This window comes from Centroberyx affinis, unplaced genomic scaffold (assembly GCF_046629955.1).
Source record: "Centroberyx affinis isolate AG114_WGS23_722 - 3 ecotype Tasmania unplaced genomic scaffold, CSIRO-AGI_Caff_v1 ptg000131l_1, whole genome shotgun sequence".
Taxonomy (NCBI): Eukaryota; Metazoa; Chordata; class Actinopteri; order Beryciformes; family Berycidae; genus Centroberyx; species Centroberyx affinis.
In genome coordinates this window covers 9956-37496 of record NW_027278831.1, presented here as the reverse complement: position 1 = coordinate 37496, position 27541 = coordinate 9956, and the positions used below count along the sequence as shown (strand labels likewise).

General features: G+C 38.7%; 2 protein-coding genes across 2 annotated transcripts; both read right to left on the bottom strand.

The window, feature by feature from the left end:
* Positions 1 to 6941: 6941 nt before the first annotated feature.
* On the bottom strand, positions 6942 to 18586 carry nt5c2l1 (5'-nucleotidase, cytosolic II, like 1). Its single transcript, XM_071530275.1, has 18 exons — positions 18243 to 18586; positions 16488 to 16561; positions 16051 to 16168; positions 15501 to 15596; positions 11424 to 11515; positions 10996 to 11053; positions 10753 to 10846; positions 10569 to 10622; positions 10355 to 10438; positions 10198 to 10233; positions 9983 to 10090; positions 9837 to 9903; positions 9496 to 9666; positions 9348 to 9399; positions 9199 to 9259; positions 7753 to 7929; positions 7583 to 7645; positions 6942 to 7390 (listed from the first exon to the last, which is right to left on the bottom strand). Exons 1-18 carry the CDS (start codon positions 18380 to 18382, stop codon positions 7349 to 7351), a joined length of 1587 nt encoding a protein of 528 aa, XP_071386376.1. The 5' UTR covers positions 18383 to 18586; the 3' UTR covers positions 6942 to 7348.
* A 768-nt stretch (positions 18587 to 19354) lies between these two features.
* On the bottom strand, positions 19355 to 23163 carry slc2a11l (solute carrier family 2 member 11, like). Its single transcript, XM_071530288.1, has 10 exons — positions 23157 to 23163; positions 22832 to 23005; positions 22505 to 22634; positions 21666 to 21814; positions 21313 to 21500; positions 20801 to 20911; positions 20348 to 20449; positions 20086 to 20161; positions 19779 to 19906; positions 19355 to 19570 (listed from the first exon to the last, which is right to left on the bottom strand). The coding sequence occupies exons 1-10, from the start codon at positions 23161 to 23163 to the stop codon at positions 19355 to 19357; spliced, it is 1281 nt and encodes a 426-aa protein (XP_071386389.1).
* Positions 23164 to 27541: the final 4378 nt, after the last annotated feature.

Genomic DNA, 27541 nt, shown 5'->3' with positions numbered 1-27541 from the left:
AATTATTTACTGCATTAGTGTATCTGTAGACTGCTATTTATTGTGATTTTTTTTATATTTAGAAACTTTTCATTTCGTTATTTTTGAAAGCATCTTCGCTTTATGGATTTTTTTACACGTGCCTAAGAGGTTTTGCACAGTACTGTATGTGTGCTTGTGTGTGTGTGTGTCTTTGTGAGCAGGAATACCAAATACCTCCCTGCTTAATGACATCATAATGAAAAAAGAACTGTTGTGTGACTCGCTCTCTCCCTTCAGTTAATAAGGCTCATACTAAATTTTCTAGGTGCAAAGATGCTGTTTAAATGATTGCCATGGTTTTAGAAACCTGATTCATATTTATTTTAGCTCATACTGAACAGCCATATTCATTTAAACAAAACAAACAAATTTGCCTTTCAGCACAATTTGAACATTTGCATAATTGCCCTTTCTTGGGAATGTCCTACAGTGTGGGTAGACAAATACTATCGTTGCTTATGTAAATGTAATTTTAGTTTGGCAATGAAGAATGGCTGTCCCCATGTCCACGTGCTGACACATGCTGAGGTCAGCTGCTTTGACAATGTTGCACTACTGTACCATCCATTCTAGCAGTGCAATAGTATTGTCATAGCATTTGGCCTCAGTTCAGTCTGAACTGATGTTAAAGGCTTGTTTTAAATGCTGCAGAAATTTGAATAGAAGTGGGCTGATTACTGATAGCAGCGATGTAGTGCAGGGTAAACCCACCTAAACCTACCTTTTTATTTTTACGGAATACATTTTACCCACATTTTTAGGCTGACATAAATCTGCATGACGTAAATTCATAGTATTTATCACAGTAGGTAGCATCAAACTCATAAAAGTTATATGGAAATAGGGTCTTTTAAGGGAAAAATATTACATAATGCTTTTTGCAAAAGTATTATTGATCTTTGTGGTTGCGATGCCTCACGTGATGCCTCACTGACTGGAAGTTATAGTTCACCCACCATTTTATTTACCAATACGTCACTGCCAAGGAGTGAAGATATCATGAAAAAAGTGGCTAATTATTTAAGGTGAAGTGTAAAAATGCGGTCATAAAGTGCTGATGCTTACTGAACATCACAGGAGCAATAGGTGTAGAATCATTGTACATTAAAGTGGAAAGTGTTAACAAAAATCTGTTACAGATAGATTTTAAATCCTCGATTGGTTCTGTTGTCTATGCATTGAATTGTGCTGTATTTTCCATTTTTGTAGTATGTCAGTTTTTATGTTGGTTGAATTCTTTGTTAAATCCAAAGTTTCCTCAGTAGAGTTGAATCATGTCATGCTTTCTTAACCTGTATGTTGTTGGGTTGTCATACAAACCAATGTGTCAAGTATGTAAATGGTAAAGATAGAAGCAGATAAAATACAGAAAATGGAGAGAGAGAGAGAGAGAGAGTTGATGTGAGTGTGTTTTTGAGCATCCTCAGTGGTAGCAGGTCGATGGGGGAGGGGAAGTTTGGGAGGAATGTAGGGAGCAGGCCCTCTCTCTCTCTCTCTCTCTCTCTCTCTCTCTCTCTCTCTCTCCCTCTCTCTCACTCTCTCTCTTACTCGCTCTTTCTGTTTCTTGCTCACTCTCTCTCTCTCTCTCTTTCTTTCTTTCTTTCAGTGTTGAGATTAAGTGTCACTGCTCCTGTGTGTGCCTCGTGTGTGAACCCTATAGTAAGAGCAAGACAAGTTTGTTTGTTTTGATGACTGTCAGCAGACCTTTGTGGGTGGAAATGTTTAACCACAGTCCAACTCCTGTTATAAGCTGCCACAACTGGACACAAGTAATTATTTAAAAAAAAAATGGAGAGGAAATATTTCTGGTACAGATTATCCTTCCATGTCACACATGTTTTTAGTTCTGAACTTCCACTCCAATACAGTGTTTCAGGTGTAAGCATGTTTACTCAGTCAGAATGGTCAGGCTTATTAAAGCCTGTTTGTAAAGCCATTTTACTGTCTGGCCATAAAAATAGTTGGTGAATACTGTAAGGAGTGACTCAGAGGTAAAGGTGTGCTTGCATATTGAAGGGAAGGCAGCATTCGTAAAGCCAGGCAAACCTCAGTCACTTGACTGTGTGAAATTCTCCCAGAGTGAAGAACGTGACTTGTTTAGGCTTGCTTGCAATGCTTTCTGGGAAATCCTGGAATGTGTGGAATGGGGGACGGTGGTGCTTCTGCAGTTATCTGACTGGATAGAGCACCAAGTATCCTGCAATGAAATCCAACATATCAGTGGTGTTTTTGAGCAGCATTTTGTGTGAATTAGACAAGCAACACTGCAAACTAAACTGCAGAGAATATAAGAGAATATAAGCTAATTAGTTAATGAAAACTGGATTTCACTAAATACATAAAAGAGGCCACACTGCAATTGTTACACATAAAACAAATGGATCTTTTCATTGTTTGTGCTTAAAGGTCTGCTGCACATGAATGGATTTGTTTTCATTGTACTGTTGCTGATTAACTTTTTTGGAAACGTAAATTAAGTGAATGTAAGAGGGTGTGTTGGAAAAAGTGTTGGAAAAGAAACGATCAGCTGTTATACAAACATTTATAGTGATGTTAAATTAATTTAAATGTATACTTATTTTTAGATGTGGCACTGATTATTATACTTTTTTTAATAAAATAAATTGTTATTTGCTTTTGTGACCTTCTCTTTGAATAAAGATGATTAAATTAATGTTTCCAACTGGTCCTAATTGTGTTCTTGGGGAACGAAATGAAACAAAAACTGATGTTTAAAAATAAATAAATTGACAATCAATATTCTAATTATATAAAATCTTATTATATTTTTCAAGGCTATCAGGTTTTTGTGCCTGATTGGCCAGAGTAATAAAATAATTAGAAATGAAAGAAAGATTTTAAATGAGAAGTGACGAACCGAAAAGAACCTCATTCTTTCATAGAAATACTATAGCTTGAACTGGGAAATCTCAGGCCGAAAAAAGGTAGCTTGCTTTAAAAGTTGTAATGAAAAGGTAGGGAAAACACATTAGTCAGGAGTAAATTTCTCCAAGCATTTGCATAATCAATGTTCAGACCTTGGTTAGGGTAAAGTCTTTTACCTTACAACCAACTTATTACAAAGTCTACTCATGCTTTGGTGTTTTCAGTGACAGTCCATTGATTATGTTCCTAATAACATAAAACATTTGAATTTCAAATAAAAAGCCGCAACTTAAAATGTTTATGAAGACATAAAGCTATAATACTGTATAATAACGCAGTACTAGACAAAAAATATTTCCGTTGTTTTGTTATATGATTACAGTGATATATCAGAGTCTTTATTCTGTGACAAAAGTGAACCATAGAGAAATAAAATCAATGCAATAAAATTCACAGACTCATGGGAACCAGCTCTTTCTAGTTTTTGCAACAACTCAGCAACAATATAAAAGTCAGACTGAGCATTGGGTCACACTCATTATATTATATTATGTCCCATGCTGCCTTTCCTCTTCTAGGTGTTGAGGCCAAAGTGTAAGCTGTTTCTGAACATCAGTGGAAGCTTCATCATGATCAGGGTCAAACTCAACACTGTCCACTGTCTCAGACATTTCCCAGTTTTTCCCCACTAGTCCTCCTCCTCTCTCCTCCTCCTGGTCAACATCAGTATCAGAGATGTGATCAAGATCCACATGGGCAGTGAACTGTTATTCTGAAGCTGACAGATATTTCTGCAGAGTGAAATGTGGGCGAGGCTCTGAACAAGCTGTTCCTCTGTACATCAATACAGCAAGAAAACCCTGATATTTTTCACACCTCTACCCCACAAGACCACTATCCTTTCCTGTGAGAAAACAGCTCTCATAATCACAGCGCATGGAGGCATATTTTGTGATGGGGAGGAAGAGAGATCACAGAGTAAGGGATAGTGTCTGTGTCTGCGGGTGTGTGTGTGCATGTGTGTGTGAAAGAGAGAGAGAAAGCAAGAGAGAAACCAAAAGTCCATATCAGCTCTCTGTTGATAAAGGTTTAGCTCCCATGGGAGCAGGACTGTCTGACCCAAGGAGGGAGAGAGAGAGAGAGAGAGAGAGAGAGAGAGAGAGAGAGAAACAAAATGACAGACAGAGAAGGAGTCATACATAAGGGGGTTGTGTGTTTGTGGTGAGGGGCAAAGTCATTATTTACATGTCTGTTTGTTTTTAACAAGTGTTGAGGCACTAGAACTTTGAGGTGCTATCGACTATACTCTTAACTAGAAGGAACAACTTTGATTTCAGACTAAATATCTCACTGTATCAGTAGGGCATTGATGTTTTACCAGTCGCTTTCTTGTCAGAAACACTTTAATTTGTTGAGAAAAAAAATATATAGAGCCTCTATACAATGCTCTAACTATCTTCACGTTGAGATGAAATAGCCTGGTTGCAGTGGGTGAGAAACAACCTGGGCTAATCATGTAGCTCCCACAGACACCAGGGCCATTCTTCATTCAAGTCTGTTGCAGAATGGCAATTTAATGCCATCCAAAGGACAAGAGATGTAGTGCAGAATGTCAGCCATTGATTTCAATTTGTAAACTGAAAATCACAATATTTTTGGTTTATACAGTAGATGATTAACATGACTTACATTCAAAAGTAAAGAACAAAATTATGGTGTTTAGTAATGATCTGTCCTTTTGATGTAATAGCTCTAGAAAATCCTTGGAGGGTAACTTCAACCTTAATTTAAGAGACTTGTGAGAATTACACTCATCATGATCAAAACAACATGATTTGGATTAATTTCATTGACTAGTGAGTTTGACATCATCACAGTTACTGTTGCAATAAAGTAAAGTTAAAATATGTAGCATCAGTTTAAGGATGAGCGCTAACCTTAAACCTCCTAATCAGATGAGGCCATAGTTTAGATAAGATTAGTTTATGTGCACAATGATTGAACATAGAAGAGAAGTGATTAAAAAAAACTGCTTAAAAAAACAGACAGAAGAGATGCAACTCATTAATTTGTGAAGATGAAATAACAAAAAATAACCATGACTTAGAAAAATATCTCACCTCAAAATGAAAGAAACAAACAAACACACAGCAACAACAAAAAATTTAGCGGACAAGCGGACACAAAATTACATAGGAAATAGCTCTGATGCAGGAAATGAAATCATCTGGGAAGTGTGTGTGTGTGTGTGTGTGTGTGTGTGTGTGTATACGTGTGTGTGTGTGTGTGTGTGTGGGTACAAGCAGGAGGTTCCAATAATTGCATATTACTGTGTCACAGAGAGGATGCATCCTAATTTGTACTTTCTATTCATGTTAAATGGAAGACAAAAACAATGAAGTAGCCAATAGTCGATGTCTGAAAATCCAGAAGTCGTAGCTGACAGTGAATAACCAGTTAGACCGTAAACAGATTCTCACAGCATTATATGGATCATGTGAGCGTGGCCTTGTATACAAGCTGGTATGATCCAGATATAAGCAGCTATTTGTTAAACCAGCTCTTTCTAGTTTTTGCGACAACTCAGCAACAATATAAAAGTCAGACTGAGCATTGGGTCACACTCATTATATTATGTCCCATGCTGCCTTTCCTCTTCTAGGTGTTGAGGCCAAAGTGTAAGCTGTTTATGAACATCAGTGGAAGCTTCATCATGATCAGGGTCAAACTCAACACTGTCCACTGTCTCAGACATTTCCCAGTGTTTCCCCCCTAGTGCTCCTCCTCTCTCCTCCTCCTGGTCAACATCAGTATCAGAGATGTGATCAAGATCCACATGGGCAGTGAACTGTTATTCTGAAGCTGACAGATATTTCTGCAGAGTGAAATGTGGGCGAGGCTCTGAACAAGCTGTTCCTCTGTACATCAATACAGCAAGAAAACCCTGATATTTTTCACACCTCTACCCCCATAAGACCACTATCCTTTCCTGTGAGAAAACAGCTCTCATAATCACAGCGCATGGAGGCATATTTTGTGATGGGGAGGAGGAGAGATCACAGCATAAGGGATAGTCTGCGTGTGTGTGTGTGTGTGTGTGTGTGTGTGTGTGTGTGAGAGAGAGAGAGAGAGAGAGAGAGAGAGAGAGAGACCAAAAGTCCATATCAGCTCACTGTTGATAAAGGTTTTAGCTCCCATGGGACTGTCTGAACCAAGGAGGGAAAGAGAGAGACACAGACTGAGAAAGTAACACAGAAGGGATGTTGTGTGTTTGTGTGTCATTAGTCATTATATGTGTTTATTAGGTTATTATTATTTATCTGTGTTTGCGTGTGTGTGTGTGTGTGTGTGTGTGTGTGTGTGTGTGTGTGTGTGTAATGGCAGCACCGATGTCACATTCTGATTTTTTTTCTGTTGCTCTAATGATAGGTACTAGAATCTTGTGGCACTATTAAGCACCAATATTCTCTGCCAATGTGAATGGATAATTAATATGTAATCTTTATTAAAAAAAATGGATGCCATAGCAATGCTATTTATTGCGTGGAGTTAATGTTTCAAAACATATATTTTACTGTATCTGCAGGGTGTTGATGTGGTGCTTCACTTTACCAGTTTTGTTTTATTGGAAAAGTTACCCTTGTTTTGTAAAAATACAGGTAACAATGAAGCCTAACTTTACTTTGAGAACAGTTTTAGATTGTTTGCAGTGAATGAGAAATAACCTAGACTATTTAATTCAGCCATTCCATACACCAAGATCATTCTGCTTTCAAGTCAGTTGCAGAGGTGACTCAGTGCCATCCAATGGACTAGAGATGTAGTGCAGAACGGCAAAATTTACTTTTTTCAACTCATCAGCTGCTTCAGATTGTCAATAGGTAATATTACTTCAATGTAAAATGACCATATGAGCTGGGGTGCTCTAGTATAAATACCAGATATGTATAGCTATGTGTTTAGCTACTGTTGCCCACTTCTCAATGACAGCACAGAAATGAATATTAATCATTTATTGAAATGATTCAATGGAAGTTGGTAAATCTTACACAAACAAATAAATAATGATAATATATGGTAAAAGTTTAAAAACCATTACACAAACCACTAGACCAGCACCACTAGATATTAATAAAAATAGCTAAACATGTTTAAAAACAGTAACCCTGAATCTGTTTTTGTTTTTAATCATAAACTCTCAATACACTTCAATAATGGGTTTATTTGGTAAACGTTACATGGCATAGAAATTCATATCCAGCAGGTGGCGCAATAAGTTAGTTTTACATTTTATCTAAATGAGGTTATGAACATCTACTAGGCACATTATGGCTGCAACAAACCCTTCTCATATGCACAGTTACAAGCAGCCACCATCATCAGTAAAAACTGTCCATTTCAACTGGAAGCATAGTCGATATTTCTGGTAAACGCTGCATCCTCACGAGTCCACAACTTCTTCTGTATTGTCTTGGTCACCGGTCTTCAGCACAGCAAGAGAGAAAAATGTTAATAACTTGGTAATTTAACTCTATGGTTTAGATGGATTTTAAATACTCACAAGATCAAGTATAATGTATGTACCACACACAGCTTACATACAGTTGTACATAGCTTACTGCTGAATGATATTATGTCATAATGATAATACAGCCTTTGTTTTGTTTGTCCTTACAATAGCGAGTTCCGCTGAAGGAAAGGCAACAGAGTGGTGCTCCATTGACGACTCGTGGGGCATCTGAAAGAGTTCATCAGTGATATGAAAACTAACTGCTGTAAAAAACAACGACATGATGTGTTGTGGATGGATTCATTCTGAGTCTATGGGTGAGGAAAGCGACTAACCAGAACTGGTGGAGCCATGAACAGGTAATTGAATGGGTAGTGCAGCAGGTTGATGCAGGTGGAAGAGTATAGGTCTGCATAACGCATGAGCTGACTGGCAAACAGCGTCTGTCTGGAGCCGCTGCGCAGGAGGCTGCCCATTTGTCCATAGGACATGTCCATTCTGTAGGTCACCACCTACAACACAACCAGCATTGGACAAAAACCTCTGAAACAGAGCAGGTTTCTGTTGCAGTAAGGCATATTAATGTACAAGTACACTGGACAAGGCCTTACATATAATTACACTGTAACACGTTCAAGGTAGCAGCATAGTGGTTGAAGTTGAAAGAATAACATGTATGATGTCTCAGCCACCATTATAACCATATCAGCCACTTTACTGATTGTCATTTATGTTGCTTGCTTTTTAGTTTTCTTGGCATTTGGTGTCTCATGTCTCTGGGAGATGCGTTTTGGCTTTGATACGCATCACTGCTGTCAGATAAAAACTCCAAAGAAGTTACTTTTCAGAAATTGAGAAAACTATTCTTACTCTGGATATTGTACCATGAACAGGAAAGCTGAATCATAACTGAACAGGTTTCATGGGCCCTAGTGTTATGAAACATGCTCAGCATCATAAGAACTATGCAAACCCACAATTCTACTAAGAAAATGAGACATCAAAACTGTAATCACAAGGTTTTCATAAAACCAATGGGGTGTATGTACAACATGCTGGCATGCCACTCATTCCTCACTTTAGCACTAATTTGGCATTATTATACATCAGTTTCCTTAAACTTGTTTATTTTTTATTCTATTTCTCTTTATGAGAAATTGTGCAGTGCAGAATGCCACCCACATATTTTATGCCCCCTACGTTAAATAATTTCTACACTCTGTTAAAAAAAAAAGTAATGTAAAATGTATATCTTTTACACATGCCAATATTATAATGCACTGCTGAGCCACATAATCTCACTCTAGTATAATGTTTGGTCTCCTACCTAAGGCCTACTAGTAGGCATCAAATGTTCCATCATTTAACCTGATGCTTATGTTTTTGTTATTTTATTGTTATAAACAAGGTGCTGCCATTCTCAGTGTACTGATCTGAGCTGTCAACATGCAGGGGAGATGCAGTAAGGATGCAGGATTTGAATGGGCTACCAAATTCAATCCCTTTAGCACATGGTATGTTCCTTCATCGTCCACCAGGGGTCCTCCTCCATCTCCTTGTTGATGTGCTTGAATATTTCTAAGGGTGGTGACACAGACTACCTTTTGGGAAATGTAAATGGGTAATGCTCCCAGCAAGTTAAACAAAGTCATCCATGGAATCAAAAACCTATTAAAACCATTCCCTGACAACAACAGGTTCCAACAATGTTTAGGAAACTCCTTGGTCAAAGAATTTCCTTGACAGAGGAGAAAGAGGCTGTTTTGGTAGATGGAGCTCACCCTCATCCGGGTCTGAATGGTACTGATGTCAGGACATTCTCGACTGCCACTGTCGAGGTGCCTTGGGAGGACATAGACAGAAGACAGATAATTAACAGCTATGTAACTTAATTTAATAAATTATGCAGCGCAGATGTACACAATCTCACTTGTAAAGCTCAGCTAAGAAGACATCGAGACGCTTCAGCTCCTCAAAGAGATCTAGAAGCAAGAAAAACCAAAAAATCATCAAAACTCTGTAAACCCCCAAAGTGACCACAATGATAGAGTGAGAAGATACAGTCTGCTTGTTCTTACGTTTCTTCTCTTTCCACACTTGCAGCTCCTTGGCGAGCTCTGGTACCACCAAAAAGGTCTTCCAGCCTTGGCGCTTCTTAGATTTGAGGATGTCCCCAAAGATGTGGTCTCCAACATAGAGGATGTCCTTTCCCCGCACATCCAGCAGATCACAGACAATGTCTGAGGAGCCTGCAGCGAGATTTTAAGAAATACAGAAGGAGACAACACAATAGAGGGACAAAATGAGATACCTATTCTTCCTTTGAAATGCATAAACACCTAACCCCCCCCCCACACACACACACACACACACATACCTTTGCCTCTCACCCTTTCTCCCTATCTGTCCCCTTTCTCACCTCCAGAGTACACAGTTCCATGCTGGAGGTCTCCAGTGTAAGTCCCAATGCGGAGCTTTCCTGTGTTCTGGGTCCAAAATATAACAGATTACAAATCTGTTGCAGTTCCCCGTTTATATGTGAATCTATGACAGGCTCTTTAATACCGTGTCCACTTGTCTCAGCACAGTCCCCTCGGCAAAGAACAGCGGCTTCCTAGTATCCACAACGACAAGGTCAAAGAAGGAGCGCCATGACTTTTTTGTACTGCCAGGCTGGAATGAAGAACAATGCAGTAAATAATGTGCTTGATCATCTTAGCTGGGAACTTCACTGGTCCCAACAATACTAAATATTTAAACCCAAATACAAATTATCTTACCTTAGAACCATTTTCAAGCAAGTATTTCATGATGGCCTTAGTGAAAAATATAAAACAAACTGTTAGAATGAATGGCAGTTTTAAAGGCATTCCTCTTCATACTGATATCATTTATTGTTTGTTGTGTAATCATGGTACACAAAGTTTAGAAGCTCACCTCAGTGTAGTTGTAGTCACTGTTGGTGGCAAGGAAGACCTTGGCGACCTCCTTAATCCGACTCAAGAGTATAGGGAGATTTGGCTGAGTGAGACAGTAAGTAAAGATTCAACAAATTTAATGTGAGACCACAATCTTTTAGCCATTCTTTTAAAAAGGCCAGGAGACATTTTGGAACATGAAATGATCAAAGACTTGTATCTTAAGTACCCACATCTTTGACAACATATTTCTCCACATTCTTGATAGTTCTTTCTTTCAGGCTTCCCTATATAGCACACAGATATTAAAGTTGTTATACAGACAAATGTATTTTTTGCCATGCCAACAGTGAAACACATTCACATCTCCAATATTTTTTATGTAAGGTCACAGAATGACATGTTTTATTAATTAACCGTATCATGAACAAAGTCCATTGCATCTCGAACATCCTGGAACATGCTTCTGAAGGACATAAACAAGTCGCCATGCTGGTAGCCTTTCAGGAGGCTGGAAGAAATTTAAAAGCAGAGAAAGAGCGGAGAAAGTGGTTTTGTTTGACTATGCATTGTATATTTTACAATTGTTTGAGGCAAGAGAGGTAAAAGGAGCAGAGGGGAGTGGTCAAAGGATGAGGGGAATAAAAAGTATCCACTCACTTTGTATATCTGCTACATCTGGTGAAGAAGTCCACAAGGCAAGCGTAGAGATAAGTCTCTGTAGAGTGAGTGTAAACACAGACCAGTGAGCCAGCAAATTTAAGTTGCTTATATCATTCAGCTTATTTTTTTTACTTGTGTAATAGTGAAAAGCCGACAAACAATAAAGTCATTATAAAGTCATTATTATTGTACTGTAATTCTAAATCAGATTCTCAATCTCACAAACTCACATACTCTTAAAGTGAATCCTAATACTAAGAGTTACCAAGCCAAGAGATGTATTCTACTTCTAAAAATATGATTTGCCTTCACCTCAAGATAACTGAATTGGGGGTACGCAAAAACACACAATAACGATCAATGTAACTGATTTTAAAATCTAGAACTATGATTTTAAAGAACAATGAGAAGAATTAAATTTATACCAGAAAGGTTAAAGAGAGTGTTAAGAATGTAGAAACGGTCAGTGTCATCTCTCTGAATGAACTTGTTGGGGTAGTAGTCAGGAATGTCTTCCCTGTGGTAAAGAAACATATTACAGGTCAGGATTACAGATCACAACAGACAGACCCCAATTTACACAAGGCTATAAGGAAATGTAACTTTGAGGGCTATAAAAAAAAATCTGTGCGAACACTTGTGGAAATTTGCTGTAAAAAAGTAAAACATAAACACACAAATTAGACACACTCATGTTTTTTTTTAACTGATTACTCTTAGGGTTTTTTATTTATTCTATTGTTACTTTATTTACTTGTTGATTATTGTTTAGTTTGTTATGCATCAAACTCAGGGAGCTGCAATTGCAATTTCGTTGTACTTGTACAATGACAATAAAGGAAATCTTGAAATCTTGAATCTTGAATCTACTGCAATGGGATCTAAACTGAAAACAAATAAAATTGAATGGACTGAAATGTGACATATATTTCCTCTATTTTTTCACACATTTTGTTTTTATTTTGTATTTTATTATTAACAATATCCAATTAAACTCAGGGGCGTAAGTCTCAACTGTGCAGGGGCCCACGACAAGGGTGTACTTCTTAAAGTGTCTGCACTATCATGCTAAGAAAAGTGCCTTTATATATGCCACTTTCAAACTATGTATGACGGGCATGTTCTTTGTCATTGCATCAACATACAATTTTGATCCTCCATCTTTATTGCAAAATTACACTGATTAAAAGTAACACTTAATTTTACAGTTTCATGGGAGAATCGTGTTTTTTTTCTTCCCCATGATTTAGCAGTGAGAATGATGGGAAATTAAGCAGAGGTGACAATAACAGGTTATGATTGCCAACTTGCACACTCGCAATGTTCCTTCCCATTTTACCAACAATCTGGTCAATGTGCTCAGACCAGGAAAGTGTACTACTAAGGATCACCCCAAGTAACTTAACCTTATGTACTTGTTTCACTGGTTGATCCAATACCTGTAGCTCAAGTTTAGTTAGTTTTAGAGACATTCGAAACAAATCTGTTCAATGTTCCCCATTCCGAGACAGCATTCGAATCTTTAGACAGGACTGAATATAGATCTTTACTTGTTATGTACAGAATAGTATAATGTAGAATCATCTGCATACAAAACTATATCAGAGCTTTGAGTAACAAGAAGTTCATTAGTAAAAATAGAAATAAAAGGCCCCAGACTACTGCCCTGCGGGACACCACAGACTTGTCTCCTACTATCTGACAGGGTTCCGTTTAAGAACATCTGTTGTGGGGTGTCCTGGTGGCTCAGTGGTCTAAGGCTTGTACCATGTAAACATGACATCCTGGGTTCGAATTTGGCCTGGGACCTTTGTTGCATGTCATCCCCCTTTATCTCCCAATCTTTCTTGTCTATCTCTATTTTGAACTTTCAAATAAATGTGAAAATGCCAAAAAAAAAATAAAATCTAAAAGATAAGTAGCTCTGTAGCCAAAATATGGCTTTGAATCCAAAACCCTAACACTTGGGTTTTCCTGTCAGCAGGGACTATGGTCTATAACAACAACCTAGTAACAAATTGCAATCAAGTTGATGTTAGTGATACTACTTACAAATAAATTAGCTAGCTGATTTACTTTTCTCCCGCATCCATCCATGTATCACAGGTGTATCAGGACATATTTTTTATGCTCTCTTACAATAAATTAATACTACATATAAATCACTCCACATCAGTCCTGAGAGGAGATCTGAAAAGCACTACTGAATTAATGAATGGAGACCATTTTATGAAGGCAAAGGTGTGTGTAGCAAGTAGACCTCAGGGTTTGTGCACATAAAGGGGAGAACACTGTTTAGAAGTATTTCTCAGTGATCCTTTTTTTTTAATTATCCTTACAACTTTAAAATGTATATTTATAGGAAAGCATAACAGTGTAAAATTGGTATTCATTATTCATGACATTAATTGCATTCAGTCCATTTTGTGAGGTGGGTAGGTTGTACTGCGGGAGGGTGGGGGGTGAGGGGCGTGCTGAGATAAGGGGGCCCTTAGCAATTCCTGCACCTGGGTCCTAAACCTCTTAAACTTGTGCTTAAACCTTTTCTCAGCTGGGTCCAAACTTATTCATTTTTAGAGAGTACAATGTTATGAAACTGTAGCTGTAGAAGAAGGGAAGCATTTTTTTTCCAGTAAGTCAAGGCATAAGGAGAATTACTCAAAGATGTCCTCTCTACTATTGGATCCATGGTAAACCTCTGAATTTCTCTGAATTTCAATTCATTCAATCCTATATCTTACAACGCAAGTTCAAATTCAAACTCTCCTTGTTTGATGACCATTTTAAATTAATTCCATTCGGTATATTTGATTTTGGAGAAGAAAAACCTGAATAGATGAATCCCAACTCTGCTAAGTTGGACTTTTTGCCCAGATAAATAACCATGTATCAGGTGTATGATCACGTATCAAAAATGAAGTAAGGACTTTTATTTTTCATTTATTAGACAGTTCTGATATATCAATACCTAATATTTATCATCTAACAAAATAAAAGGTCCTTGACTTTTACACATAGCAGCTTTCCCTGATATTTGTACTGAGGCAGCATCAGTCTGCCTTTGAACACAGAGATAGATACATACATAGCAGCAGCTGCTGCATTATTTCATTTTGTTTTGTGATTATTTGTTGATTAGTTAGATCTAGCTAAGCTTGTTGTCTGTGAAGTACTTTGAGACATGCTTGTGATGAAGGGCTATATAAATAAACCTGACGTGACTTACAGTGTGGTGATAGGAAGGTGAGTCAGAAACCATTGGTATCTATGATGGCTACTAAGGAATACCAGAGGAATATTTATAAATGGAGGAGGGGCAAGACATGAGCATCCCATCCATAACTAAACACTGCACTACACTCAATCAGTCCCCTCTTTTAAATCACATTTTAAAATGTTTATTTTTTGGCTTTTATTTATTATTGGTTTTGTGCCTATAAAAGCATTCTATAATTTTGTTTTGACAAGTCCTATGCAAATGAATTGTGTTATTATTATAGTATTATTATTATTATTATTATTATTATTATTATTTTAGTCTCCATATCATAATTATACTATCCATATATGATAAAACAACAAACACACAGTGTATGTAATATATTATTCATGGTAACCCACCCAGATATGAACATGACCTGATTTCAACATGAACTCTAATAATCATGCTAAAACCCAAACATACACACAGACACTCACTCCCAAATCCCCACAGTGCCAGGTGGAGGATATAAATATACTTTTGATATTTGTGAGCGGTTACATCAGCATTGTAAGCCAACACAAAGCATAGGGAATTCCAGATAGTGCTGCTATTTTTGTCTTCAATTAGTTTAAAAGAAAAAATGTTGTTTACATTCACGCTGTAGTAAAAACTGAAACAATTAGTCACTGTTAATCAACAGGCTCACAGAAAATGGTGTCATGTTACTATTGTAATAAGTATGATATTGTAAAACAAAAAAACAGGTCATGATACTGCTTGGTGGACAAAATTCTTCTTTGTTAGGGCAGCCCACTCAAGGCAGCTCATCCCCTTGTGCTCACAGTGTAATGATTTACTTCTTCTCATACTTTCAGCATACAGCAATAAGTGTGTATATAACAAATATTTATCTACAACTTGAATGTGCCACATTTTGAGAAGGTTATTTTTCATGTCAGTGGCTATTTTACAATTTCAAGGAATGTAGCCTTTGACCTGAGAACACTTAAAAATAATCACATGCTGAATTGTTGGCCAAACACTGTGCGTGTGTGTGTGTGTATTTGTGTGAGCACCAAAGGCTATATTTATTTATGTTTGTGTTTGTGTAAGACCCTATTCTCTTGCCAGTTTTTTTCAAGTGATATTGCAGATGTATTCTCCTAAGAGGCTGGGATATCCTGTTACTGAATGGCAGACCCCAGAATTGTTTTAGGCATATAAAAATCATGTAAACACACTCACACACAGACGCATGCAATTTTTGCACTGGATTCTCTGGGATATTTCTTTTTACCTTTTGAGGAAGGTGAAGCCGTGACTGCAGAGTAAAATATTCCCATTTGAATCCACCTTCAGGAGGTTTCCATATGTGGTGTCAAACACTAGACCACTGACGGTTGAAAAAAAAAAAAAAGGAAGGGGAGAACAAGGTTATCCAGACATGAGATGAACGGAGAGGGGAATCAGATATAAAGGGAGAGCAATGTTTGTTTACGTTCTTGTTGTTCTTCTGACTTTAAAGTAAGGCTCTTATCTCTCCTCTATTTTGACCACTGTTTTCATTCTACCGGTGTGTGGGGCCTTTGGGAAAAATCGGTGGGTTATTTGTTTGCACTGATGGAACGATAGAATATCTGATGCCTTTGCCCACTTGTGTTCCCTGGGCCACAGACACTGAAAATAGAATACACAGCAAGTGGCCCTAACCCTTAAAAATGGCTGGATTGCCCTGCCTCAGCTTGAATTTCATGTTGTACTTCCATGGTAGATGAACAGGTTACTTTATGAAGTATTGCGACATGAACCCTGAGTTATAAGGTACTGAGGTATAGCGAAGAACTAACCGTGTGGAGAAGCTGGGATCGTATGTGTAGCGTAGAAGCTCATGAGGGTAGCCAATGGACACCAGTCTGTCTCTCATCAGCTCAAAGCCCAGGCCCTCGTAGTCAGGAGACGAATACACTGCACACACACACACACACCAAAGGCGTTACCATACAGCCAACAAATAGAAAACGTATGTAGCCAGTACAGTGGAAATACTGCTTATCCAGGAAATTCTGAAACTATGATAATTCACCACAACATAGCATATGCTTTCATCCAAAGCATCTTGTAGTACCATGAGGGCATCGTCATGGTACCGTAAGAAACATGGATGGCCCCAGTGGGAAACTAATCCCTAAATCTGGCAGCATTAGCGCCATGATGTCCCTACTGCTATACTGGACAACAATTCTCACTCAAAGGTCCTTTTGTTGTGGTGTCAGTTTTTACATACTTGCCAAAGTGTAGTCCATATCAAAGCCATAGCATTTGATGTTTTCCAGTGTCAGGCTCCTGTTGACGAACACCCTGTGATCAAATTGAATAAGACAGTTGAAGTCTTCAGACATGTGAGCAGGAATGATGCTTGAGGACAACACTGTCAGATTGCTCCATAGCCATTTTGAAGCACGGGACTAAATGTGGTGAGTTCATGGTTGCGACTGAACTCTGAAAGCTGTCATCAAATTCAGCAAAAGCACAATCTATTCCTGTGGTGCTCCTAAAACGTGGCTGAGGTCATTGGACAGTCTATTTCCTGCATATTTGCACTTTGTACAATGCATTTTGGTCATGTTTATATTGTTGATTTTTTGTATTTTTATTATTTTACATTTTTTATTTTTATTTTTTATGTTACATCCTTTATGTGGTGAAGCCAAAGGCAAATTCCCACACTGTGAACAATAAAGTTTTGTAATGGTTAATTGCTTTTCTTGATTTGTCTCACTACACACTCAGTCTGCTGGCAGTGGGGCTGCATCACGTCATTACTGTTCCTGCCTTATCAGTTTATAGCATATGTTTGTATCAATCCTGCAAAACGTAAGGTTGTAATGTTAATCTAGGCCTTGGGGAAAGAGGTCATCTCAGGGAAATAGAAGCAATTTGATTATGACTTATAGCCAAGATTTGGTAATGTCTCGTACTCTAATTAGATATCTTGAATGGTCCCTCTAAATTCTACATGTTATCTGTCAATTCTGTAGTAAAAAAAAATCTTTATGATGGTCCCACATTACACCTCTCTCTCTGAAAATTGGCTCTCTATACTTGGGTGGAGACTAGAGATGCTATCAAAAGCCCATACTCAACTATCTATGTTTGAAATGACTTTAAACGTTTACAGTAGAGGTGTGAAAACAGAATATAAAAGAGAGGATCCATTATCTATTGTTAACAAATGTCATTTCAGGTCTGTCCTGTCCTGAGTTCAGTGTAAGTTAACTCTAAGGGGTTTCCTGTCACTTGCTCCCAGATACTGTTTTTATCAGTGACACCCTGAAAGAGAGGCCTATCTACTTCCAGACTGGACGGCCCACACTCAACCCTCCTGAACAGTTCATACCTATTGGGTTTCTGTTAATAATTTACCTACAAGCTCTTGTTTTGTAAGTATGTTGCTGAGCGCTGAGGACGCCTCACGTGAGATCTATTATGGCAACTAGAAGCTGGCAGGGAGACAGTGTTTGTGATACAGGTGGTTTATGGTACTGCACGAGCGCTTACTGATGAGGGGACTATTGTGTTCAGTATGATGTAAGCAGGTATTTTTTCTGAATATTTATGGAAAAAAAACACAGGTGAACAGTGTCATAAAGCATTGGTGTATTGTCTTGTGTAATGTATTTACTGAAAACAGTGTTGGAAACTATGGTACATTAGTGGGACAAAATATATCATTGCTAATAACATGTAAACTACATTTTTGGAAATATGTGCACCTCTACTGGCTTGGTGCTGCGATCTCAATCGCATGAGAACCTAAATTATAAAAGATGTTCTTTCTGGGAAATATAAACAAAGCTGCACAAATTCTTATCCTAGTGTTGACAGTGTGACCATATAAAGAACAATGTACCAGTGGGGTGAACAGATGTGTTACGTTAGTAGTAGTCTATTACTGTTGTTTACTTTAGAGTATCATGTTCTGTTTCTGTGATATTCCGATGAATCATTGGCGTAAGGCACCCTCCACATATTGACTCACTTTTGATGGTAGTCTCTCTTCATCACGGGCGCATCTGAGGAGATGCAAGGATCTGGGTCCAACTTGAGTCCATCTTTCAATATCCGTGTGTTTTCCTCCATAATCGGCGTAGTTTCAAACTCTGAACTAAGGCTGCCCATGTCACAGCTCACAGTGCGTTGTCGCTTTTGCCGTCACTCATTGGAGAGGCATTTAAAATACCAAATTTGCACAAATTTTGTAGGCGTGAGCCTAGAGGTTTTCCCACTGTTTTCGTAAGTAGGCTAAAACCCCTTCCGGGGACCTACCTGGCTTGGTGTTGTAAAACGGTTGTGGGAGACGAATAACCCTCTTGACCGCGCATTTGTCACAAACTCGTCCAGCTAAAATTTCGCTTTGAACATCTAGATTGTGTTATCAGAGGCGCACACATGCCGTGGGGCTGCACGCGTGCGTAATTGGCAGGAGTTTGCAGTTGACTGCTTCACTCCCACTGTGACACGAAGCCACAACAGTTAACAGAAAGTTGAATGTTAAATTCGCCACACAGCTGTTAAAATGTCTGTTAAAAATATATGCAAATGTGACCCCGACTGATGCAACTTGCATTTCATAAAGCATGTAGTCAATACAACTGGACGCAGGATGTTAGTCTTAGGTATCCTCCCTTCTGATAGCTACATGTTGAGGAAGGTTAAGCATGCAGAGCCTTCTGATAACCTCAGAAACCTCATGTTGTAACCTACTGACAAAACTGGTATGACACAACTGAACTCGTGGTAATTTACCAGTAAAATAGCAGCAGAAAAAAACAGGACAAACAAGAAACTAATGCCATATTTATTCCATGGTACTATAGCATTGCAATGTTCACATGGGTGACTGGCAAGAACAAGCTTTTAATAATTGTGTGAAATGGCCTGTAATAATATAATCTAACTGACTGTATCACGATATCATTTTCACATAATATTTTCTGCATAAGTCATATTTACCTACAATTTAAATATGTCTGCTATACAATACAATCTTGTTTGAACTTGTTGAAGATTTATTTAGTGCATGTATGTATATGTGCACGTTTGCTGTTCTTAGCATTCGGGCCTGTTATTTTAGACTTTTTGTGAATATAATCACAGTTTGGTCACACATGTTGGGATTTCATTGGGTGTCTGTTCATTGGATTTTATCTTCTGTGATCCTCCAGATTTGGAGTGCATCTTCTGGAACTCTGCGCTGATCTCCAGGACTGTTCGATTCTTGGTCTCAGGAAGATTGAACCTCACATACAGCCCACAGAGGAGGCAGAAAAATAGGAATATGAGAAAGCAGAAGTAATCAAGATGCTCCTGGAAAGAAAAGGTGAGAAAAGTGAAAGAAAAGTGAATGAGCATGAGTGATAGCATTTTGTCTTTTGATTTTCACTTGACAAACTCCATCAGAATCTATCATTATCTGCTGCTCATATATTTTACTGTATTATTCAGAGATTGTTAAACAGTCACACTGCTGCTTGATTGTCTAGATGTCTGCATGAAAAATAGGTAATGTGCTCACCACTATGAGAGGGAAGAGCATTCCTAGCAGGAACAGGCCCGTCCAATTGATGGTGCAGCCAATGGTATATCCAGCTGATTTGAATGACTGGGTGAAGATTTCTCCTGGAAGGGGAGCTGTAATTCCAGCTGAGGGCCAAAAACATAGGAGGGATTTATAAACTAAAATGAGATGCCACCGTTGTTGCTTTCCATTACGAAAAGGACACATTTTGAAATGGATTATTCTTTCAAATTCTTTCAGAAATTGTAAGAATAATTTTGAAAACTTGACTAGTGTTAGCTAAGATCTGGAGCAACAAACATACCTGGTCCACTGGAGAAAAAGAAGATGAAGATGAATATGAGGGCCATGCTACAGTATGGCATCCAGGAGACCTGATCCTGGGGAAAATTAAAATATGTTAGATGGCTAGAGTTATTATAGATCACGATAAAACATTACCGGTGTCTTTCATCACCTTGTCATGTTGTAAGCAACAAAATATGCATATGATAACAGAGTCTCCACGCATGCTGTGGTAGTATTTTGTGCTAATAGTAGTGCCTGGTCGTGTTATGGTGACTCACCTGCAGGTAGAGAGTGACGATGAGGAGACTGAGAGAGGCAGCCATGCCTATGTAACCTCTGAACATCAGAACTTTTTTCCCTGTGCTCTCAATAACCATGAACTGCAACACCAAAAGACATTTAACCTGTACTGAGTTACAGTAAATGTTCATCACTAATTGCACAGCCTTAGTCAACCACATGGGGGTGCTATAAGTGTATATTAAGATAGATGTCAGAGAGAATTTGTATTTTAGGACTGAATTTTGAAATAACCATGTGAGAGCATCAGAAAGGTCTTTCCTTAATTCTTTTATTAAATTACACCAAGGAGTAAGATTAAAAAAAAAAAAAAAAAAGTTCTGATTGATTTTGAAGAACACAGACAGCTTTATATTATTATTATTACTATTTCATATAGTATGTCATATATGTCAGGATGTGTGGAAGATATACAGTGAAATGGGACTTACGCAGACTACAGAGGTGGAAAACTCACACAGCCCTGTGCCTAAGGCGGCGTAACGCAACTGGTGGTTTGGGATTCCTGCCGCACTGAACACATCAAATGAATAGAAGTACACCTGGAGAGGAGCAATAGAATACAGAGAGATACCAAGCCATGTTAGATGTCAGTAAATAAAGCCCCCAATACATAATTTACAAACTTAACCATTGTGAAAGAAACATTTACAGCCTCAAAATACAAGTAAAAATTATGTTTAGTGGTTGTATCTACAGTTCTGTCCAATGGGCACGTGGGGTGGTATATATTGATCATTTTTCAGTAAATAGGCTTGATGCTTCAAACATATAATGCTAATCACTTATTTCTGCACACTACATTACATAAATACAGAAGAAAAAAGGTGAGGTTCTGATCTTAAAGTTAGGTCAAATCATGCAAAGGAATGTGCACTGTAGTAGAATTACCATTTTATTAATCTCATGCAAAAGATTATTAGATACATTGTGTATCACTCACAGCATTGATGCCACAGAGCTGCAATGTGATGAAGGTAACAATGGTGGTGAGGAGCTGCCAGCGTACGGTTTGATTACGGATCAGTTCCATCACCGTGTGGCTGCGAACCCCCTGCAGCGCAGCGTGCTCCTCCAACATCTCCTCCACCTCCACACTGTAGTCCCTGTTGCCCCATAGCCTCCTAATAGCTTGGGGAGCATGACAGAGCAGTAGATTTATCTTGGGTCTAGGTGTTGTCTAGGGGTGGTGTTGGTGATACCACCAATAATTAATTCGCTTTAGAAAGGAACCCTTGTGTTCTGTTTTGGAAGCAGTTTCAGACATTTTTAACAAGCCTATAAGCTAGTTCACACCTTTCTCACAACCCTGGCGGTCTCCCTTGTCCAGCAGCAGGTAGCGGGGAGACTCTGGCAGGAGGGGCAGGGTGAGGAGCTGGAGTAGGGCAGTGAAACCATTGAAACCAAGCAGCCAGTGCCACCTCTCTTCTGTACCTAGTAACTCACTGCAAGGGCACCATCAACATCATCACCATCAGATAAGAGCGGAGCTATCTCAATGCTATATTATGGCAATCTAAATTCATCTATATTATGGCATGCCTAATAAGCATACAAACAGAAGCAGCTAAGTCTACCTAACATATTCTTTCATGGGGCGTCCTGGTGGTTTAAGGCGCACACCATGTAAACACATCTGAGTTCAAATCTGACCCAGGATCTTTGTCGCATGTCACCCCCCCTTCTAGATGTCTCTGCGTTGAAAGTGACATTATCAACCGAATGACACATTCATAACGTCTAATTCATGTTCATGTCAGTTGTCATGACATAGTTATGACAGTGTTATGTCAGCCTTATTCACCCCCCTTCAAATAAAGTGTTACGAAATAATCTTTAAATAGTGGCCTAAAGAAATGCATCTAAAATAACTCAACTTTTCAGGAATTGAGAGAGAACAATTGTGGATTTTTACAATGGTTATCAAATAAATTTGGCTACATGAGGGAGACAACAACTGTCATATATAGTAAAAAAAGAAAAAAAAGGTAAAATTCAAGACCATGTTTTGAATGAACTGCATCCACCACTGGTCTTTTAGAGAACTCGTTTCACATGTCAGCTGTCACTTGAGCCCAACACCACCTGACTCATTAATAGATTCTCCACAGTATCTATGACGCTGGATATCTCACCTGATCCCCAGCAGCTGACCACAGAACTTCCCCATGGAGACGAAGGTAGCAACAGTCACGCCCACCATCCCACGCAACCTCTTGGGGGCGCATTCAACCAGGTACATTGTGTGAACAGAGAGACTAACTCCTAGAGGAGGACACAAGGGGAACATGCATCATGAGAACAGCCAATAATCAATAACAGGGTGACTAATGACTTAGGGGAAGTATAAATAGAAATTGATTGTCTGTAAGGTTGAATGGGACGCTAAGAGTAATGGAGCAGCCATCTATGAAGATAAAAAAGAAAAAAGAGAGAAGTGATGGGTTTTCTCATGGGTTCACCTGCATTGACGCCATAGAGAAAACGTCCAACCATGATCATCTCAAAGGACATGGCTGTTTTGCTCAGCAGCATCAACACCGCTCCACTGATAGCCACAAAGTTGTTCAACAGCAGGCATTGCTTTCTGTGGGTTACGAGGATAGAGTGTATAGTGGTGACTCCTGGTACAGAATCTAAATTCATAATCAGCAAAAAAGATAAAAAGTCTAAAATTCTACAGAGTTCAATTACAGTTTAGGTCTTTGGTGACTCTTACCATATTTCTAAAGCCCTTATATCTTTTCTGTCTATGTCCACTATCCATGCACAGTGACTTGTACTGACCTGCCATAGTTTGAGGTCAATCGACCAGCACAGAGGGACCCCAGCAGCCCCCCAATGCAGAAAATGGAGACAACAAAGGACCAGATGAGAGAGACCTGCCACTGCTCCAAGGAGAGACCGTATCGCTCCACGCATGTTTTGTTCACCAGCTCCTTTATGAACTACAATAACCAGAAGTCATGATGTAATGTACCATTTTTCAATCATTCATGGATTTCAATCCCATTTTTATTTTTAGTTATGCCATTACTTAAATTTAGTCATAGTTCCTTCATTAAGGTGCTACACATATATTTTATGCTGATAATGTAAATTACAAATCATTCCACTTCTTTAAACCATATAATCAAATTTATTGACATTTTACCTTGAGGGTTTGAATTAGTTCTATACTTACAAAAGAGGGGGAGGTCATCACAGATATATGAAAACCATACTGGAATGTCCCACCAATGCCGGAGATGAAAATGGCAGCAATTACAACAGGGCTTTCTAGCTGCAGAAATTGAGCATGTGGACAATCATAATGACAAAGCCAAAACATGAATCATATATATTTTGTCTCATACATACAGACAAAATACATACAACCAACATGTTGGTTTGGCTGGGTACAGCTATCACTTGGGGCATCAGTGAATTAATCAGAAAATTAATTATTTTGGTTTTTATCCCATTAAAGTGATAGCTGTACCTAGGTCTACCAACAGCCAAGCTTGATATTGACACTTAACCAGCCAAAAATATATTCAAGACATTTCCAAAACCTTTTTCATATCTTAGGCTATATCTACGTAGCATTGCCAGGCCTGGAAAACCCAATTTTCAAATTCCAGGTCCTTAATGACCTTCGGAAGCCTCATCATCATAATATCAAACTATAACTTAGAAGTAATGGGCAGCAGAAACATTTAAAAAAGCATTATTACTTACCAGGAGTGCCAGGGGCTGTCTGGCGTTTGTCATGTCTGGAGTGTAGTCACATCATTCAAATGTGTAACTGGTTGTGGTGAAATGTAACTTTGAACTGAAATCATTAACTTCTGTTCAGGCACATGAAGAAATTTCACAGCAGGCAACAAAGGATTACCTTTTTTTGCTGAGTTCACTGCCCCATAATCCAATGGTCATATAGTGGCTGTTCAAATAAATTATCCAAATCCAAGAAGCAATCCAATCTGACAAGGAGCTAGGACGCAGTAACAGCATGGCAAAATGTGTCTATGTTGGTGCAAATATGTGAGATATCTACATTTACTTGTGTTTGTCTAGTTATTCTCAATAAATAAATAAATTCTACACAAATGTAACTAACTTTTTTGTCTTTAATCTAGGGATTTTGTACACTTTGGATACATTCCTTAAAAAAAAAAAATCACAAAACTATCTGTTTTCTTACCAAAAAAACCCAAAGTAGCTTCGATGTAGCAAACTACTGTTGCCATGTTGCTTGTAGCTTAGCTGGCTACATTTCTCTAGGGGATAGCTTCAATGTTGTGGAGCTTCATATAATGCAGAGTAACTGGTAGCTTAGCTGACTACATTTCCCAAGTAGCTTGCCCAACACTGGCCCAAGGTGTGGTGTACTTTGGTCCCGACTGCAGCCCCTGTACATGCCTGCGCCATTGAGTAACACTGGTTGGATGTGGCAAGGGGTTCCCAAAGTCGGTGGCAGTTTCCCAACTGCATAAGAGCACGGTGGATGGAAAACACGTGGCCATCCAGGCACCACACAACTCAGGATCCTGAGTTCTGTGACTGTTCTGATGGTCTTGGTTCATCACCGATACTGCTTCAGTGTCATAGGTACTGCTTTATTTCCCATACCTCAATATTCTACAGTAATGTACAGAACTTCATCTATTAGGGGCCAGGCTACTGTATATTTTAGTGCCATTTTACTCATAGGCGTCATTTAAGGGTGGCAGAGCATGACATTTGCCATCCCCTAGTTTCCAGGTACCTACCTGTTGTTGCCCCTTAATTCCCGGACTTCTTGTTTTGTTACCCTTTAACTACAGCATCGTACCCGTAATTATTTTATTAGTACCCCATACTTACAAACTAGTTACACTGTAATGAGCAGGCCATAATCAATAGCGTTACCAAATATTTTACCAAAATAAATACCTCAAAATTATCCAGAAAAAACATCCAGCGATATTTTGTATCGCTGTCTGACCCAAACTCGAGTATATTAAAGCCGTTTAAAAAACAAAACAAAACAAAAAAACGTTCCAATCTCCCCCAACCATTTTCTGAAATGATGTGTGATTTTCATCAGGCAATGTTTTGCATTTTAATTTGACATTCATTTTATATCACTGTAATGTCAACCAACCTGACCTACTGATAACGGTATTTAATATTGATTCCCAGATGTTGGTGCCCATGGGTCAAGCAGCAATGGGGCCATATTTGCAGCCAGAAGACTTGGGAAGAATTGAAAAACATTGCTCTCCATATTCCCGGTCCAACACCACTACCTGCAACTGAGCAGCCAAAAACGCTTTAAGCATCCATTGCCAAGCTGTTGTTGGGTCAAATGTTTAGTGCTGGTTATTTTCTGTGGGTATATCTCCATGTCTGGTTCTGGTCATGGTCAACAAGGCTGAAGGCTTTATGCCGACTCTGTTGCATAGCGGTGAGAAAAGCTAGACCATGTGGAAAGAGCGAGCTGACTGGCTATAGTCCTTGTGTAGCATCGGCTTGGTTAATAAGATCAGTAGGAACACAGTTCCATTGACTTTTCTAGTCGACCACCTGATGCGTTGTACCCTGTTATGGACATAGATATAGAATCTCCTTGTTTCATTGAAGATATAGGCTAGCAATATTTCGCCCAAGTGCAACTTGCTGTTCTCTTAATTCCTGAGCATTTGATGGACTGTGCTTAAACTGCCCAACTATTTGCGGAGGGAAACCTTGACTGTTCTTTGCAAACGATGGGCCATACAGGGCAGGTGTTGAAATGGAAGTAATCTCACGGATGCTGTCATGTTACAGGCACTGTCAGTGCCAAGTGTGGTTAAGTTTTCCTCGATTTTCCATTCCTTTGCAACATCTAGAAAATGTTCAGCACATCCCTCCGCATAGTGGCGCTCCATGGTTTTACTCACAGTTATTGCAACAATGACAGATTCCATTCTTCATCAGTGAAGTGTGCTGTGACACCCAAGTAGTTGTCATTGCTCACAGAAGTCCAGTGATCCCCCGTGAGAGCAACGTCCTTTGCTTTCTCCAGCATGTTCATCCTCCATGCCCTCTCGTTGTCATCCAGTATTCTTGATACAATGGCACATAGACATTCATGCTATTGAAAACGGGCATCAAGTCCCTATTAGGGATATTTGCAAGATATTTCATGGATATAAGTGATGTAAGTAAGGATAGAAGTTTAAACATGCCACAGTTAGAGAATAATTTTTTGAACAGTGCAAGACCTAGATACTTCCTCTGTAACTTCAGGGTTAGAAGGTACGGAGCCCGGGAGTGGCCATCGGGAGAAAAATTATTTATGTTGTGGCCACGATTTACTGTAACGTGCGCACGATATGCAATTCGAGCTCTCGTTTTCTCTTTTTCGTGGGCACGAGATACAATTCATTCCCTCGATCTGGTTAAAATGCGCCCTCGTTTTGGTTTATTCGTGTGCACGAGATACAATTCGTTCCCTCGATTTCCTCTTAACGTGCGCACAAATTGCCAAAACGTGCCCTCGAAATAGTGATATCGTGCTCTCAATATATAATACATACGCTCTTCACGAGCTTATAAGGAATCAGTGCACATATTGGTGATTATGTTTAAATGTGGCGCTGCCCTGGGTGTGTTCAGCCACCTGAATGTGTTTACATATGTATGTTGCAATATTTGGGGGGATATGCTTATTCAGTGTAAACAGACAATGGATATTAGCATACTACTAGGCCTATCTGTAATACCTAAAAGGTACCTTTTAAGTTGCATTTTTTCCTAAAATACACAGTTTAACGAAATCGAGGTAACGAATTGTATCTCGTGCGCACGAATGAACTAAAACGTGCGCACATTACAGTAAATCGTGGACTCGATAGAACTTTTTTTCTCTCCCAATGGCCACTCCCGGGCTCCGTAAGGAGGTTACTTGGTGGCTAAGGGGTACTTTTCTAAAATCATGTTGTGGGAAATAATTAAATAAATAGTGTGAACATGTCACAAATAAAATCAAATCAACAAGTAAATACTATGAATGATACACAAATAAAATAAGATCCACAAATATGATTTGTGTTTTACAAACAAAATAATTGGTTCACAAATATGTTTATGCACTCACAAATAAATCTCGCTCAAACATTACACAAATAAAATAAGATCCACAAATATTTTTCGTATCTCACAAA

Excerpts from the sequence above, each read along its gene's own strand:
- nt5c2l1 (XM_071530275.1), bottom strand. The coding sequence starts at position 18,382 with ATGGGCAGCCTTAGTTCAGAGTTTGAAACTACGCCGATTATGGAGGAA. Across the intron at positions 7,646-7,752 it reads TCATGGCTCCACCAGTTCTG|ATGCCCCACGAGTCGTCAAT; the intron begins GTTAGTCGCTTT and ends GAACTCTTTCAG. Across the intron at positions 7,391-7,582 it reads CTTCAGCGGAACTCGCTATT|ACCGGTGACCAAGACAATAC; the intron begins GTAAGGACAAAC and ends GCTGTGCTGAAG.
- slc2a11l (XM_071530288.1), bottom strand. Across the intron at positions 22,635-22,831 it reads TCTCTATGGCGTCAATGCAG|GAGTTAGTCTCTCTGTTCAC; the intron begins GTGAACCCATGA and ends GTCCTCCTCTAG. Across the intron at positions 21,501-21,665 it reads CCGCCAGGGTTGTGAGAAAG|CTATTAGGAGGCTATGGGGC; the intron begins GTGTGAACTAGC and ends ATGCTCCCCAAG.